We start from the raw sequence: 16,079 nt of genomic DNA on the forward strand, positions 1-16,079 counted from the left end.
AAGGGAAGAAACAACTTGCAGATAAGTGCATACAAATAAACTACAAGCAGCACAAATAGGGAATAATCAACAGAAGGAAAGCACTAAAATTACGAAGGATTGGAAAAGACATAGTAGTAGAAAACTGATTTCTGAGCTGGGAAGGCTTAGTTTCAGTTCTGTCTCTGACACATACTAGCTTTGTAACTCGGGGCAAGTCACTGGACTTCAGTGCTCTGGGCAATTTTCTGAGACTGAAAGTTATAGAAAAGGTGCTGACCTATATTGATAGAGGGAATTCACTGTGTTCATAAAATCACAGGTCTAGATCTAAGCCTATAGTCAGTCCAAAAGTCAGTCAATAAGCTTTTATTAAGCACCTACTATTGCTAGGCACTGGGGCCTTTGGGGTTTTCTTGGCAAAGGTACTGGAGTAGTTTGCCATTTCCTTCTCCAGCTCATTTTACACATGAGGAAACTGAGGCAAAAAGGTTAAATGACTTGCCCAGGTTCACATAGCTAGTAAGCCCTGAGTGAGGGAAACGTGTTGAACATAAAATAAATCAACAACCATCTACTTCATATGAGGCACTAGGGGCACAAAGACCAAAAATGACAGTCTCTTCATGAAAGGAATTTATCTTTCTCGCGTGTGTGTGTGTGTGTGTGTGTGCGCGCACGTGTAAACAATGTAATTGGTGGAGAGGGAACTAGCAGCCTGAGAAAAAATCAGAGAAAAGTCTTTGAGTAGAAGGTAGGACTTAATCTGAGCTTAGAAGGATACTAGAGATGTTAATAGATACAGGTAAGGAGGGAGTGCATTCCTGGCATGGAAGCCCGCCAATGCAAAGGCAGAGAGATCCAGATGCAAATGCTACCTCAGCAGTCACACAAGAATATCAAGACTGATTGCCAGTAGAGTCCACGATGGTGAGTCATGTATAGTAAGACTGAAGATATCCTATAACAAAGTTGGAGCCAGTAAGTGAAGAGCTTTAAATGCCAAAAAAGGATTGTGTATCTGATCCTAGATGAATCATATTTTTATGCAGCCAAAAAAGAGAGATGAAATCACATTCATATGCTAGTTGTCCAGTTAAAATGATTAGTTTCCTAAAAGCAACATATTGCTAATTCAGGTGCATTCCTCAGTCATTTCTAAGATGAAGCATGGTTTTATTATTTTATTTATTTAGTTTTTTGTCAAGGTAAATGTACTTCACACACTCAGATACAGGCAGATATTTCAACAAGAGAAATGAAGTTCCCAACAGTTTCATTATAGAATGATTTACTGCTTAGAAGAACGTATTCAACTTTAAGGAACTTGGTAGAAGCTCACATTTATATAGATTGTTAAGCTTTAGGAAGGACTTTTCCCACAACAATCCTGAGAGACAGGTACTGAGGTCTTGTATTGATTTTACAGACGAAGAAACAGAGGCTCTGGGAGCAGAGAGTGATGTAGCTACTAAATGTTCATGCTGGAAACCCAAAGGACTAAACCAGAGATGAAAAAACCTTGACCTGGGGCTGCTGGCAACACTCCTGAGTTGAGCTAGAACCAGGTTAAAATACAATTGAGAAATACTGAACAAAATGAATAAAATACAATAGAGCATAGATAATGTTAATATGTAGTTTTCTAAGTCAATATGCAATCAGTAGATATCCTTAAGAACCATTTTTCAGTCATGTTCAACTCTTTGTGACCCCACTTGGGGTTTTCTTGGCAAAGGTGCTGCAGGGTTTTGTTATTTCCTTCTCCAGTTAATTGGACAAGTGAGGGAATTGAAGCAAACAGAGTTAAATGACTTGCCCAGGGTCACACAGCTAGTAAGTGTCTGAGGCCAGATTTGAATTTAGGAAGACGAATCTTTCTTGACTCCAGGCCCAGCACTCTACCCATTATGCCACCTAGCTGCCCCCTCTTTTTTTTGTTAAAGTATCAGAGGATGGGGATAAAGGTCTTCCATTGTTTGGTGACTATTTTCTGAACACTGGTCGGTGAAGTCAGGAAAAAGCAGCTTTATGCTGCCTTCTTTTTGCCTTACTTGTACTTTGAGGCAGTCTAGCAAGAGCACTGCTGGGTATGGAATAAAGAAGACCTGGATTCACATCTTGCCTCAGGCAATTCCTTAAGACATACACTTACCCAGATGCAGTCACAGATCCTTTGAGCATTTCCCACATTCATTTCTCAAGATCTTGTCCAAGCCAGGATTTTAAGGTATTTCACAATATTTTGTAAAACCTAAGATTTACCAGATTATGTGAAAACAAAAATTAAAGGTATACACCTCCTGTCCCCCTCCTTAAAAAAAGCAACCAAAAACCTTACCAGTTCTAAGTTTTTGATTGTGAAACTTTCTTAGATAGAAATCCATATTTAAATTTATCTCAAAGTACTATGACATTATGGAATCATGTTTTCCTTGTAAGTGCTAACTTTTGTATATACATACATACTCATATAAGCACATGTGCTATACCTATGTCACATACTTAATGTGTATTTCTATATGCCTATAGATATATCCCTTTTAGTTACTGGGCAGTTAGGTAGTGCAGCAGAGTGCCAAGTCTGGAGTCAGGAATATTCCTCTTCCTGAGTTCAAATATAGCCTCAGATACATATTATCTTGTGATCCTGGGTAAGTCACTTAACCATGTTTACCTCAATTTCCTCATCTGTAAAATAAGTTGAAACCACTCCTGTATCTCTGCCAAGAAAACCCCAAATGGGGTCACTGAGAGTCGGACATGACTGAAAAAGGATTGACTGAAAACATAGACATATCCATTAGTAGGACCCCTACTCTAAGATTTTTTTTAGGAATCATAATTTTACATGAAGCCATTCATACTTTTTGATCTATTCCATAGAGAAACTCTGTCCATATATTCCATAGTCAAACTCTGCATGCTAAGGCATAGAGATTAAAGTTATGAGTTTTTTCTCACTGTGTGAAGCTAATAACTTTCTTTAATATGGATCAAAAATCTACTGCCTTGCTCTCGTCAGCATCCTGTGCTAAGCAAATGAGCAACTCAAAGTAAGAGATTAGTTTATATACTAATGCTTCGGGCTAGGCAGTTTACCAACATGGTAGTAGAACGAAGATGAAAAGGAGGAGAAAAAGGTGAGTAGGGGTCATTAGAAAATAGTGTGAACAAAATCATGGATCCTTTGAACACAGACATATTGAAGAAGAATTCATAACATCTTTCCATTAATAATTAACATGTACTTTCAGTATTTAATGACATGCAAACTGTGCATGGCTCCTCTCAAGTACAAACTTATCTAAAATAAAAGTATAAGCACATATCATAGAACAGACTTACCAGCTCTCTCCTTGACCTGTTTGTCAGGCAGTACCTGTAAGAAGAAAATTACCGTTTGATTATCTCAAAAATCATACTCCACCCCCAATCATAAACACCATTAATGGACAACAAAGAAAAAATCCAAACAAGATTGAATACTCCCAGTCAAATGGCACCCAGAATTTAAAGATGAAGGCCTGCCAAGGCAGGAGGAGGTCATGACTCTCATGAGTTAAAACCTGATATCATTATCCAAATGTTCCTGTGTAGTAACAGTAATCAGTTACAAGGAAGATCAGTCCATGTTTACTCCTGACAATGCAAAGCGTGGTGAGGTGACAAGGCATTGCTGCCCTAGTTGTAATTAGAAGCATCTGCAAAAAGAACTCATGTGAAAATCTAAGTATGGTTTTATGAAGAAAAGGGGAGATAAACAATAGAAGCCTTTTTGATACAGTCTTCAAAAGTATAGACTATTCTAGGTACTTGTATTGGGTCCAGGGTCAATAATAGAAGAAACAGTGAAATGTGCCTTTGGTGACTCCATTTTTGATGCACTCTCCCTCTTTTTGGCCCATCCTTTTAGCTTGCATCTACATACCAGCTACAAGTTCCCTTTTGAAGGACAGAATAGCACCAGGTACAGGGAAATCAAGTCAAGAAGTATGTGCCAGATACTCACTGATGATGTTGATGATGATGATGATGATGATGATGATGATGATGATGATAGCTAAGACTTACATAGCACTTTAAGTTTAACACTACCCAGGGGTAGGAGGTGCTATTATTACCATTTTACAGATGAGAAAACTGAGGCAGGAAGCTGTCAAGTGACTTATTTAGATCACAAGGCTATTAAGTATCTGAGGTTATATTTGAACTCAGGTCTTCATGATTCTAGCACTCTACAACCTGTGTTATCTGGCTAGGGGCAGCTAGGTGGTGCAGTGGATAGAGCACCAGTGCAGGAGTCAGGAGGACCTGAGTTCAAATCTCACCTTAGACACCTGACACTCACTAGCTGTGTGACCTTGGGCAAGTCACTTAACCCCAATTGCCTCATCCTGCATCATCTCCAGTCATCCTGATGAATATCTGGTCACTGGATTCAGATGGCTCTGGGGGAGAAGTGAGACTGGTGACCTGCACAGCCCTCCCTCACTCAAAACAAAGTCAAGTGCAAGTCATGTCATCATTTCTCTGATGGTGTGTTCTTTGGCAATGAAGGATGAACACACACACATCTAGGCTACCTAATTAATGAATACAAAGATTAATTAGTGCTGATGGTTGATAATTCCTTTGCACCTAGAAACAACTCCAGAAACTCAAAACAGAGTTATTTATAAGGACAGTAAGAATCAGGCCATAAATGGCCACCATGTGACTGACTCCATTTATTCCCAGGAGAAGATCTAAGTTTCCTGAAGCCATCTGTGGTTCTCCCCTTGGGATCATTTTCTTTTCTTGTCCAGATGGTCAAGAGTAGGGAAGTCAATTATATTGGGGCTTCAAGTATTTGGACACTGTTAGTACTAGTCATAGGCTCACAAGTATATCTTATGAGATACAAACAGCCGTGTAATAATGAAACATATGAGTTCCCCAAAAGCACTGCATGCTATGCAAAATCATGTAATAAAAATCACAGAGCTTATGGGGAAAATGGGGTTGGGTCACAAAACTCAAAAACTTCATCAATAATCTATTTTTTAAAAGATAGGAACCTAATAAAAATGACAGCACAGTTTTATACATGTTAAATGGTTAAGAAATATATAAATACTTCAATAAATAATGGGTAGCTAGATGGTATTGTGGATAGAGCACCTGGCCTGGAGTCAGGAAGAAGTGAGTTTTAATCCAGCTTCAAACATTAGCTGTGGGACCCTGGGCAAGTCACTTAACCCTGTTTGCCTCAGTTTCCTCATCTGTAAAATGAGCTGGAGAAGGAAATGGCAAACCACTTTAGTATCCTTGCCAAGAAAATCCCAAATGGAATCATGAAATTCAGACACAATGGAAATGACTGAACAACAACAACCCCCCCCCCCAAATTATGGCTATATTTTGGGGCCTTGGACAGACTGTACAAGGCAGTTGGTCAGGCCATAACAACAAGCTTCTAGAAGCGACCATGGCTGAAAGAGCTGAAAGGTAGGAGGGGATGATGTGGACCAGAAATGATTAATATGCCCTTTACCTTGACAAAGACATGAAATCTGCTTGTGGAAGTGGGCATTAGAATGAGAGATGCAGCTATTATGAAGTAGTTCACTTTTCTGCATTCTTGCTGTTTCTCTGGGAAAAAATTGGGCAAAAGAAAACTTGAAATTTGAGTGATGTTCAATATGTTCCCTAATATATCAGTAGCATTGGAATAAATTTACATTTTCAAAATATGCATTATAGCAGAATGTACTGTACTCCTAAGAACACTTAAAGAAACCAAACAAACCTGATTTCTCTGTTCCCTAGGTTGCTGTCATGGCCAAAAGAACAAATCACTTATGACGTCCAGCCTACTGGTGATGAATAACTCCATATTTAGGTAAGCTGTTCCTCCTATATCAGACAGTCTGTCATTGACTTAGCCTTTGAGAACTCAATGTCATCTCAGTCAACCCACCAACAAGCATTTATTAAGTGCCTTCAATGTGCCAGCCAATGTTCTAAGCAGTAAGGCCCAGAGCAGGACTTTAATGGATGGTCCCCAGCACAGTCTCCAGCATGTTGGATAGACCTTCAGTGAAGGATTAGGGAACTATATGGACAAAAGTTACACAGGATGAGAAGGGGTGGGTTGTACTGTTCTGAACTCTGAGATGATTTCCACTCACCCACATCAAAGAAATTAGTCCATTGAAGGAGAAAAGCATAAGTCGTCTGATTAAGAGAAAAAGACATGAATCTGCCTAGCAACTCTTACAACCTTGTAATTTCTCTAGTGCCATAATAGCTGTGAACTCACTGGTTGTCCCCATTTGTCTGAGGATAACACCCTTTAAGGAAACTACTTTACCAAAGTGCTGTGTAAAGGATGTAATTGCATTTGGGAATAGCTACTTTGGGCAAGGCAATAACACCCAGTTAAGAGGCATGAATAGAATAAGTTCAACATCTGAGTATATTTCGCTGGGAAGTCTCATCCTTTGAGGCAGCTCAATGATCAATGAAGTAAGTGAAGGCATGAGTGACTTTTGACCAAGTCTCAGCAAAAAGCTGTTTCAACACCTGTCACTATTGAACTACAAAGAAATTGTTTGTTCATCGCCCAAAGCAGTAAATCATTCTAACCAGAAACAGCAAATAAAACCACAAGGTAAATAAAACAGATGATAAAGGAGTGATTCACTTTACTATTGGTTATTTGCTTTGTACTGTTTCCACCTGCTTGTTTCAAACACAGATATATATTTAGTAGAGGCCTGCATTCCAATATAATAGCCCATGAAACAGGGAATAAGGCCCAAGTTGAAATGAAGGGGTTCCAGTTTTGTCAGGGCAGGGCAAACACAGCTACCAATAACAGTACATTTCCTTTGATGGGAATAAGATATATGAGCACTAAATGTGTGCAGCGAATCTGCTTCATAATTGTAGTCTTGGTCTTCTTATTTTATAACTAAATTATTTTATTCAATCCATTTGGAAAATTTTTTTTAAACCTAAGAATAGGTTATGGTAAATATGTATTGGTGAATTGTATGGGTAAATATGCAGACAAAAGGGAAAGATTTAAAGTCACTGTAACCTGCAGTTGTAGAGTCCAAAGATCCCTGAACAGAGGAAAAATAAAACAAACCATCCCAACCACAGTATACTCTGCCACTGGAAACTGATCGAGTAAAATTACAGACAGCTCATCATTGAGTTCCTTAACTACTCCCACTAAATCCTCTTTATTGGCTGAATTTGCCTTGGATTCAAAATTTATACACAGACTTGCAAAAACTTTAAAAACTGATATTATTGCAAAGACTACATGCGTTCTATATTGCTTTTCTACAATGGCTGAAGAGAAGAAAATTATCTTTTAGTAGCAAAACTACAAGTTCCCCTGTTTTCAGAGTTCCCCTGAAAACAGAAAGCTTTATAAAAAGCAAGCCAAGAAAAAAAAGAATGAAAAAAACCCTTAGAATGACTTAAAAACAATCATGGCCTTGTTTCTATTGGCTTTACTCTAATTTCTTTTAGGTCCAAGTTTCATGAAGCAGTGCTTATTTTCATGGCTCAATTGGTAGTAATAATTAAATTCAAATCTATTTGTTGTGACTTGAAAATGTTTGAATTATACCTCTATTTTGAGTGATCCATGATTCTAGCAATGTGAGCACACTCTCTCCCAACACGGATTGTCACTGATCCATGCCTAATCATCCTGATGTCCATATTTTAACATCTATTACCCAAAGAGTGGGCTCTTGCTCTTCTTGCATCCCAGGGGACTCAAAGGAGCAATGGAGCTTCCCATCCTTCTGCTCCCTGAATATAGGTCACAACTTAGCCCATTCACATGCACTTTAACAATCTTTCCCTTGCCCTTTGAGCGTGGAGTTTGGAATGTTTTGAAATCCTTATAGTCTATGTTTCACTCATACTTTCCATAATATTAGAGTTGAAGTAGTGACTCTTGCAACAATGTACCATCACAGTCTATCACCTCAAGGACAGCCAAGTTTCCCCAATAAGATTCAGCTCAATCTCGACCTCAATTCTGGGTTGCCCAAGAAGCCATTTAACTTAGTAATAATAGTTTTCATCTATGTAGTACTTTAAGACTTGGAGAGTACATCTATTATTTCATTTGATCTTCATGGCAATCTTATGAATTAAGATTAGAACTTGTCTCTTCCTGCTCTGAGCCCAGTACTGTTATTGACACCCTTAATATGACATTTTTGCAGACCCTACTATGTGCTAAGAACTACAGTGTGCTAGGAACTATGTCTATAAAGGTAAAAATAGGCACAGTCTTATTTTGTCCTTAAAAATCTTAGAATTTATTAAGGGGGTGAGACACACAAATAAATTGAATACCGGTTATTACAGTGATGAAAGTACCCAGGAGCAGACTGGGGAGGGAAGTCCTTATAGAATAAGTGGCACCAAGGGCTAGACCTTGAAGTAATCAAAAACTTTTCATAGACAGAGATATGGAGTCCAGTCCAGGAGTGGGAAGATGATACACATAAATCCACAGAGGCAGAGCAAGGAATGACTATTACTCTGGTTTGTCTGAAATGTACAGTATGTGAAAATCATTTAAGCTCTCTGTGCCTCAGTTTCTGCATCTGTAAAATAGGGACAATAATAGCACCTGTTTTACACGACTGCTATGAGGATCAAATGTGCTGATACAGATAAAGTTCTTTGCAAACCTTAAAGCACTATAAAAATGCCAGCTCATATTATGTCATTCATATTAATATGAATTATAGCTGGAAATCAAGTTGAAGCCAGGCCATGAACAGCCTTGAAAATAAGGAGACTGTATTTTACACTTTATATTATGGATAGCCCCTGAAGGCTTTTAAGCAGGGGAATAACATGATTAGACTTGAGCATTCAGAGAATTACTTTGGCAGTGGTACAAAGGGGAGATCAAAGACGGGAGGGACTAGAAGGAGGGAGAGACTAGATAGGTCTCTCTAGGTGAGAGTCAAATAAGAAACTGAAAAAGGTGGCAGCAGGTGGCACTGGGTATAGAAGAGACAGAAGGGATGTAAGAGACAATATCAAGATAAAACTGACAGGATTTCCTTGGTAACTTAGTGAGTGTGAGAGTTAAGGTGTAGATTAGATATCCACCTCAAAGATGATTCTGAGGATTAAAGCCTAGATGAGTGGAAGAATGGTGATATCATCTATACAAATAGAGTTAGGAGAAGAGGGCAGGTTTTAGGGAAAATGAATTCAATTTTGGACATGTTGAGTTTTAGGAGTTGATGAACTATCTTATGCAACGGGTGAAGGGAAGAATCTGAAATGGATATTTTAAGGTGTAGGACAAGAACCAGGAGGAAGAAGCATCATAGACGCTATCAAGAAAGGGGGAGTAATCAGCAGTATTACATGCTGCAGAAAGGTTCAATCTCAAGTTTCCATCTGACTTCTCTAATCTCCACCTGGATACCCATAACAACAACGGCAATACTTAAGGGAAGTACCTTAAAATGTCACTGAGTAAAAGTCATTGCATTTGAAAAACTGGAAAGTCACTGAAGACACTATAGAGTAGATTACTTAGTAGACTTCAGGGAATGTAGGTCAGGTTGCTAAGGTTTGAGAAGTTAGTGGTGAGAAAATGGAGTGAATATAGATGACTTTTGCTAGGAATTTGAAAATGAAGGATAGAGTCTCAGAATTAAGAAGCAACTTTGGGAACCACCTAGACCAACCTTTACTTGGACAAGAGTTCCCTCTACAATGTTCTGAGTTGTTATCCAATCATTGTTGTCAGTTCTCTAGTAAGGGGAACCCACTACTTCTAGACGTAATATATTCAACTTTAAGGTAACTAATTGTTAGAAAATGTTTCCTTAAATTAAACAGAAATCTACTTTTCTGCAATATTCACTTATTTTCTCTTTGTACTATTCCTTGAGGCCAAGCTGAACAAGTCCAAGTTCTCTTACAAGACAGTACTTCAGATATTTGAAGACACCTATCATATCCATCCTAAGTCTTCTCTAGGATAAAAACTCTAAGCTCTTTCAACGGATCCTCTTACTACATGCTCTTAAGGCCCTAATATCCTGGCTATCCCTCATTAGACAGACTCTGGCTATTGGTGCTGTCTATAAAATACATCTTCCAGGACTGAATTATGTGGTCCGACTAGGGCAGACTTTTCTAGGACTATCACTTTCTTTACTCTTTCTTGTTGTTCATCCTTTATTCTTGAAAAGGACCTATGACATCAATGAGGCTGATACCTTGACTTGCATGACGGACTGGATTTAAGAGAGGCAGAACTGCACAAAGAAAGGCTTTCTTAATTAAACCTAAGATGAAAATAGCTTTTTTTTTTTTGCTTCCATATTTGCTCTGATCAGTCACATTGAACTTGTAGTTCATTAAAACCCCCTGATTTTTTTCCAGATGAAAAGCTATTTAGCTAGGCTGCCCTCACTTTGTTTTTGTGAAGTTGATGTTTTGAACCTAAGTATAAAATTCTATTCCTATTATAGAATGTATTCCTATTATACTTCATCTTAATAGTTGTGGTCCAATTTTAAGAACTGTTAAAATTTTTTCAGATCCTGGTCATTCTGCATTATCATTTGCAAATATGATTAACAAGTCATCTATGCCTTTTTCCTCAAGTCATTGATAATGATGTTAATTATTAATTAGCACACAAATAACCATAGATGACTGAGAGCTTTCATTCCATCTCCCTTGCAAGTTGACAATGACTATACCTTGGACCAGGACATTCTGTTAGTGTTGAATCCACGTAATAGCATTACTGTCTAACCTACATCTTTTCATATTTTCCACAAAAATATCATGGGAGACTTTGTCAAATTCTTTGCAAAGATGTAGGTAAACTGTATCTAACATATTCCCCAAATTTGCCAGTCCAGTTTTTCTGTTAAAAAAAGGAAACAGAGTTAGTCAGCATGGCGTAACTTTTTTTTTGATAAAGACATTTTGGTTCTTTGTGTTTACTGCTTCTTTCTTCCCCATTAAATATTGTCTTAAGAAAATTCAATATTGTGGATCAATATAAGCAACTAAATTACTTAACTTCAACTAATGTTAAATGCTCTGAGTATCATAATTTTTTTCATACATGCCCTGTGGTTTCTCATTGGGATTCTACTGCTTCCAAAAAAGATCTTTCCTATCTCTTTAGTAATGCATTCTAAAATCTTGCAAGAAATTCAAATCTAATTCACTGGCCTATATCTGGAAATCTTCACTCCTTTTCCTCTTTTGAAAATCAGCCCACTATTTGCCCTTCTCCAATCTTGTCATTTCTCCAAGTCACAAAGATCTTTGATAATTTGATAATGGCTCAGCAATCACATCTGCCAGCTCCTTCAGAACCCTATGATGTTCACTGCTCTTGGTGATTTGAATTCCTTAAGGTCAGCGAGGTACTCATACTATCTACTTATCTTGGGTTTCAATACATCGTCAACTTTGTTCTGTCCTTTCCATTTCAAACATCATTCATCTTGGCAAAGAAAACAAAGTGAAATTAGACTTGAGTAGTTCTGTTTTCTCTCTGTAACCCATCAATCTTTCTGTAACCCAGAAATCCCATCACTGCTTTGAGCCTTTTTTCCTCAATATACCTAAAATATCTTAGCATTCCTTACCAGCTTCTTCTCATCCTGAATATTTGCATTCCTGACACTGATCTCTCAAGATCATGTCACACATTTATATTTGTCATCCAATAGTTATGTTAACTTTCATCCTTTGAACATTATTGTTTAAAAATCTAAAATGAGCAGTGATATCCCTCTGTATATCTCTTTTTCTCCTTGTGAGAATGGTTTCTCTTTCTCTAGAATTTCATCCCTGAGAGTTTCTCATCCCTTCTGACATGTTTTTTTCTAGAATTTTAGGCCATGAGACTCTATTCATCTTTTCTTTGAACTCTTTGAAATCAGCTCTCTTCAAATCCATAGGTGCGGCAGACTATGCCCAGTTTTTGTCTCTTTCTTAACCAGAGATTATGAGATGGACTAGTCACTTCCCTCTAAGGTTTGTTTCCATCATTTCCACCTCAGAAACCAGTTCCTCTTTGTTGTTTAGAATCAGGTTCATGATAGAAATTCCATTGCTTCAATCATTTTTTAAAGGGAGTGGTAAAGCATGAGGCATAATTCTAGGGTCTTCTAATGCAATAAACCTCAGAAATATAGTGAATGAGTCTAAAACGATTTTATTTGATAAGCTATGGCATTTTGCTCACAACATCTGGGGCTAATAAAAAGATTTTTATATTTTACAGTTCATCTGTAAAGAAAATATAAAATTCTATAATCTTATAGTATAACATAGATTACAGATGGCACATGATATATTTGGATGACTCTATTTTCTTCCTGATTAGTAGATATAAAAAGAGACCACTTTTTTTCTTCTCTTTTATATGGTATTGTGAAAAAAATCTAAGAAAGTACTTTGAAGGAAAACTAAGTTTCTTAATAATATTCCTGATTATAGTTTATTTTCTGGCTTCAGTACAGTCATATTTAATGACAGGGATCATTCTAAAATAACAACATGAGGAATTTAGCTTCTAGATCAATATTTTAAGTAACAGCTTTACAAAGCTGCTAAAAGCACAAGGACTTGGGAAACTCTTCTCATCATATATGCCCCAGTAGAGCTATAATTATGATTTCTTAAAGCTATGGCAAATTCAGCTGGGGTTGGGCAGGGTGGGGAAGTCAAAGATATGACCACTCCCAGGGGTGTGTATGGTTGAAGAAGACTGGAGACAGAGGTCATGGGAGTTGAGGATGTTGAGAAATTGGGAGACCAGTATTCAAAGTAGGGCACTGATGGGGGTGGGGCAAAGATTTTAAGTGGGAACTGAACTTCTTTTGAGAGGAAGGTTTATAGGTGATGTTCTGGAGGACCTTGACAGGATTGAGTAAACTCTAAAAGAAAGGTGGTTGCTGGGTACTGGGTGGTTGAGGGAGCATCTGAAAATAACAGTGTGGAGCAAGGATTATGCCAGCTCCTTCTCTTGGTTCTCTGTGTTAGAGGCTGTGAGAAAAAGAAGCAGCTAGGTTTGAAGCATGTCATTGAGCACTGGAAGGTAGAAAGAATATGAAAAGAAGAGAGCTGGGATTATAGTTTAAGGACTGAGTAAAGAAAGAGACTTAGGGCCAGATATATGATGGAGTGAATGGTAGAGAGAGGCAGGTTTCCAGTTCAGCTCCTCAACTCTGCAACCAGAAGTCTTTCCACTATCTCACAACAAATAAAGGCTCAAAATGGCACTCTGACCAAAAATAAACAAACAAAAAAAAATCCAAATTCCAAATCAAACCAAACAAAAACAAAAATAAAAACTAAAAAAAACCCCAAATCAAACCAAAACAAAAGGGCACTCAGGAAAAGGAAAGCAGGAGAAGCTAATCAATGGGGAAGACCTAGGGCTGAATGGAATATGTAGCATTATTAGTCAACCTTAACCACCTTTGAAGCTGGTCTCACTGATCATGGGATCACAGACTTAGGGCTGGAAGGTTTCTTAAAGATCACCTTGTCTAATTCACTCACTTTCTAGGGAAGGCCTAGAGAGTTGAAATGACAAGGCCAATATCACACAGATAGCAAGTTGCAGGGCCAGGATTCAAATCCAGGTCCTTTGACTCCGAATCTAGCCATTTTCCCCCAAGATCCCAGGCTGCTCAAGGGAAGAGGGATAAGGCAAAAAGTGTTAGGCGGTGAGAATATTGCAAGCTATGCAAACAAGCAGGCAAATTGGGCCTTTGTGTAGAGTGGGAATTGGGCCCACAGGCGAGGAATCATCCAGATCCTGTATGAAATGCTCTTCAGCTGTCCTAGGCTAGTTCTAGGCTTTGGGTCCTATGGAAACAGAGCCTCCACTATAAGTCAGAAGTATCAGGAACTTGAGCAGAAGCAGATGTTCCCAGCAGTTAAGGCCTTCACCAAGGTGCATCCAGGCATCCTAGAAACCTCAGTGCTTTGGCAATTTGCCTTCTCACTTCCCTTTCTTCTGCCTCTGTGACTGACTTGACCATCACTTCTGGTAGCGCTGCTGACTCTGATCTTCAGGGTCCCTGAATTTAATTTCTGTTTGTCATATTTTCTTTACCCTAGATCCTAATCTTTCCATTTCTGTTTTTGTCCTGCAAACCTGACCTTGCACTGCTCACTGACTCTGATTAACCCTATCATAGACTGCAGCCCCTTTTTCAGAAGGGACTTTTTTTCAGTATATGCAGTCACTTTGGGCTACCACAATATTTCCTAAATGTAGAGTGATAATAATAGCTGACAATTATATAGCATGTTAAGGTTTGCAAAGCACTTCACAAACATTATTTTACTTGATTTAATCAACTGTCCTGTAAGGTAAACCTTTTTATTATTTCTACAAAAAACTAAGTTTTAGTTTTAGGGGCAACTTGGTGGGACAGTGGATAGAGTTCTAAGCCTTGAGTCAGGAAGACTCATGTTTCTGAGTTCAAATCTGACCTCAGACACTTTTTAACTGTGTGACTTTGGACAAGTCACAAACCCTGTTTGCCTCAGGTTCTTCATCTGTAACATAAGTTGGAGAAGGAAATGGTAAAAACCACTCCACTCCAGTATCTCTGCCAAGAAAACCCCAGATGGGTCATGAAGAGTCAGATATGACTAAGTGACAACAAGCCTTAGAGAAATCAAATAACTTGCCCATGGTCACTCAACTAGTAAGTATAGGAGAGTGTACACACACACACACACACACACACACACACACACACACACACACACACACATCATTTTAGAGATCTGTTTTTGGAAAAGTTGAATATGACAAAGTACTCATGATACAATACAAGGGATAATATAATATAAAATGAAATTATATGATATAAACCATAAATGCTATAAAAGTTCAGAGATGGAAAAGTTGATTGACTTGAGTTTTTAATAATAATCCTTGCCTTAAAGTTTTCTACATCAGTGAAATTACAGGTTCAATTCCTACCTATATTTATTAAGAAACTACTGCGTGCAGGGTTTTTTAGCAGTGTGTGATAAGAATAAATGAAAGGTTCTTCAGTATTCTTTTTGTCTCTGAAAAAACAACAATTTATCTTTCTTTTCTAAATTCCTATTTTATTTCTATTCAGTTATCACTTAATGTGTGTCAATGTTCTAGAGTCAGGACTACCTGAATTCAAATATTACTTCAGACTCTTATTAGCTCTGTGACTGTGGGCTAGTTACTTTCCTCAGTTTCCTCATTGTGAAATAAGGATAAAAATGGCACCTACCTCAGAGTTGTTGTGAGGGTTTTCCAAAAAGTCTTAGTGTAATGGTATGCTTTACTAGCTTATCACTCTGCTAAGACTTGGAATACCTTACCTATCGTTATCATAAATGTCTGTATATATATGTATATATATATATACATATATACGTGAGTGTTTATATGATATATATGCATATATGCACATATATGTATGCATGTGTGTATGTGTATATATCTGGCCTCAGACTTACTAGTCACTTAATCCTGCTTGCCTCAGTTTCCTCATCTCTAAAATGAGCTAGAGAAGGAAATGGCAAACTACTCCAGCATCTTTGCCAAGAAAACTCCAAATGGGGTCATGAAATCAGACATGACTGAAATGACTAACTGGCAACAACAAAGATCCACAAAAAAGTGACATATAAATAGTACTTGTTACATTGTTATTATCTGACTTCAGATTTTACTACTTAGTCAAACGGGCTCTTTCCAAAGGTGTCACAGGTCTCTTAGTTGCTAAAGCCAACAGTCTTTACTTCCCTAACAGGGCCAGGTCACCTAGGACAGTACCCTGGAACTTGTTCTCATTCCACTCCTTCACATATATGTTGATCTGATCAAATAGCCAGTATGCATCTCAAACTGAGCATATGCAAAACAGAATTAACGATCTTCCCCTTTAAATTCTCACCTCCTCCAAAACTCCCTGTTTCTTCAGAAACTCAAGAGTCCATCTTTTCTGTCTCCATGCCTGTGCATTGGTTCTCCTTACCCACCTCTTCACCTCCACCTCTTAACATCC

The 16,079-nt window shown here is 38.0% G+C and overlaps 1 protein-coding gene across 12 annotated transcripts in view; it reads right to left on the reverse strand.

Moving 5' to 3' along the window:
* The window catches only part of STARD13 (StAR related lipid transfer domain containing 13), a 750,665-nt gene that overhangs the window by 377,862 nt on the left and 356,724 nt on the right, over nucleotides 1–16,079 (reverse strand). For 11 of the 12 annotated variants that reach the window (XM_072616415.1, XM_072616414.1, XM_072616416.1 and 8 more), the window contains one exon: nucleotides 3,328–3,361. In XM_072616415.1, the coding sequence (XP_072472516.1) occupies nucleotides 3,328–3,361 (34 nt within the window). Of the gene's footprint in view, nucleotides 1–3,327; nucleotides 3,362–5,515; nucleotides 8,722–16,079 lie in introns of those variants that run through there. The other variant, XM_072616428.1, reaches the window with a different exon arrangement.

This window comes from Notamacropus eugenii, chromosome 5 (assembly GCF_028372415.1).
Source record: "Notamacropus eugenii isolate mMacEug1 chromosome 5, mMacEug1.pri_v2, whole genome shotgun sequence".
NCBI classification, from domain to species: domain Eukaryota; kingdom Metazoa; phylum Chordata; class Mammalia; order Diprotodontia; family Macropodidae; genus Notamacropus; species Notamacropus eugenii.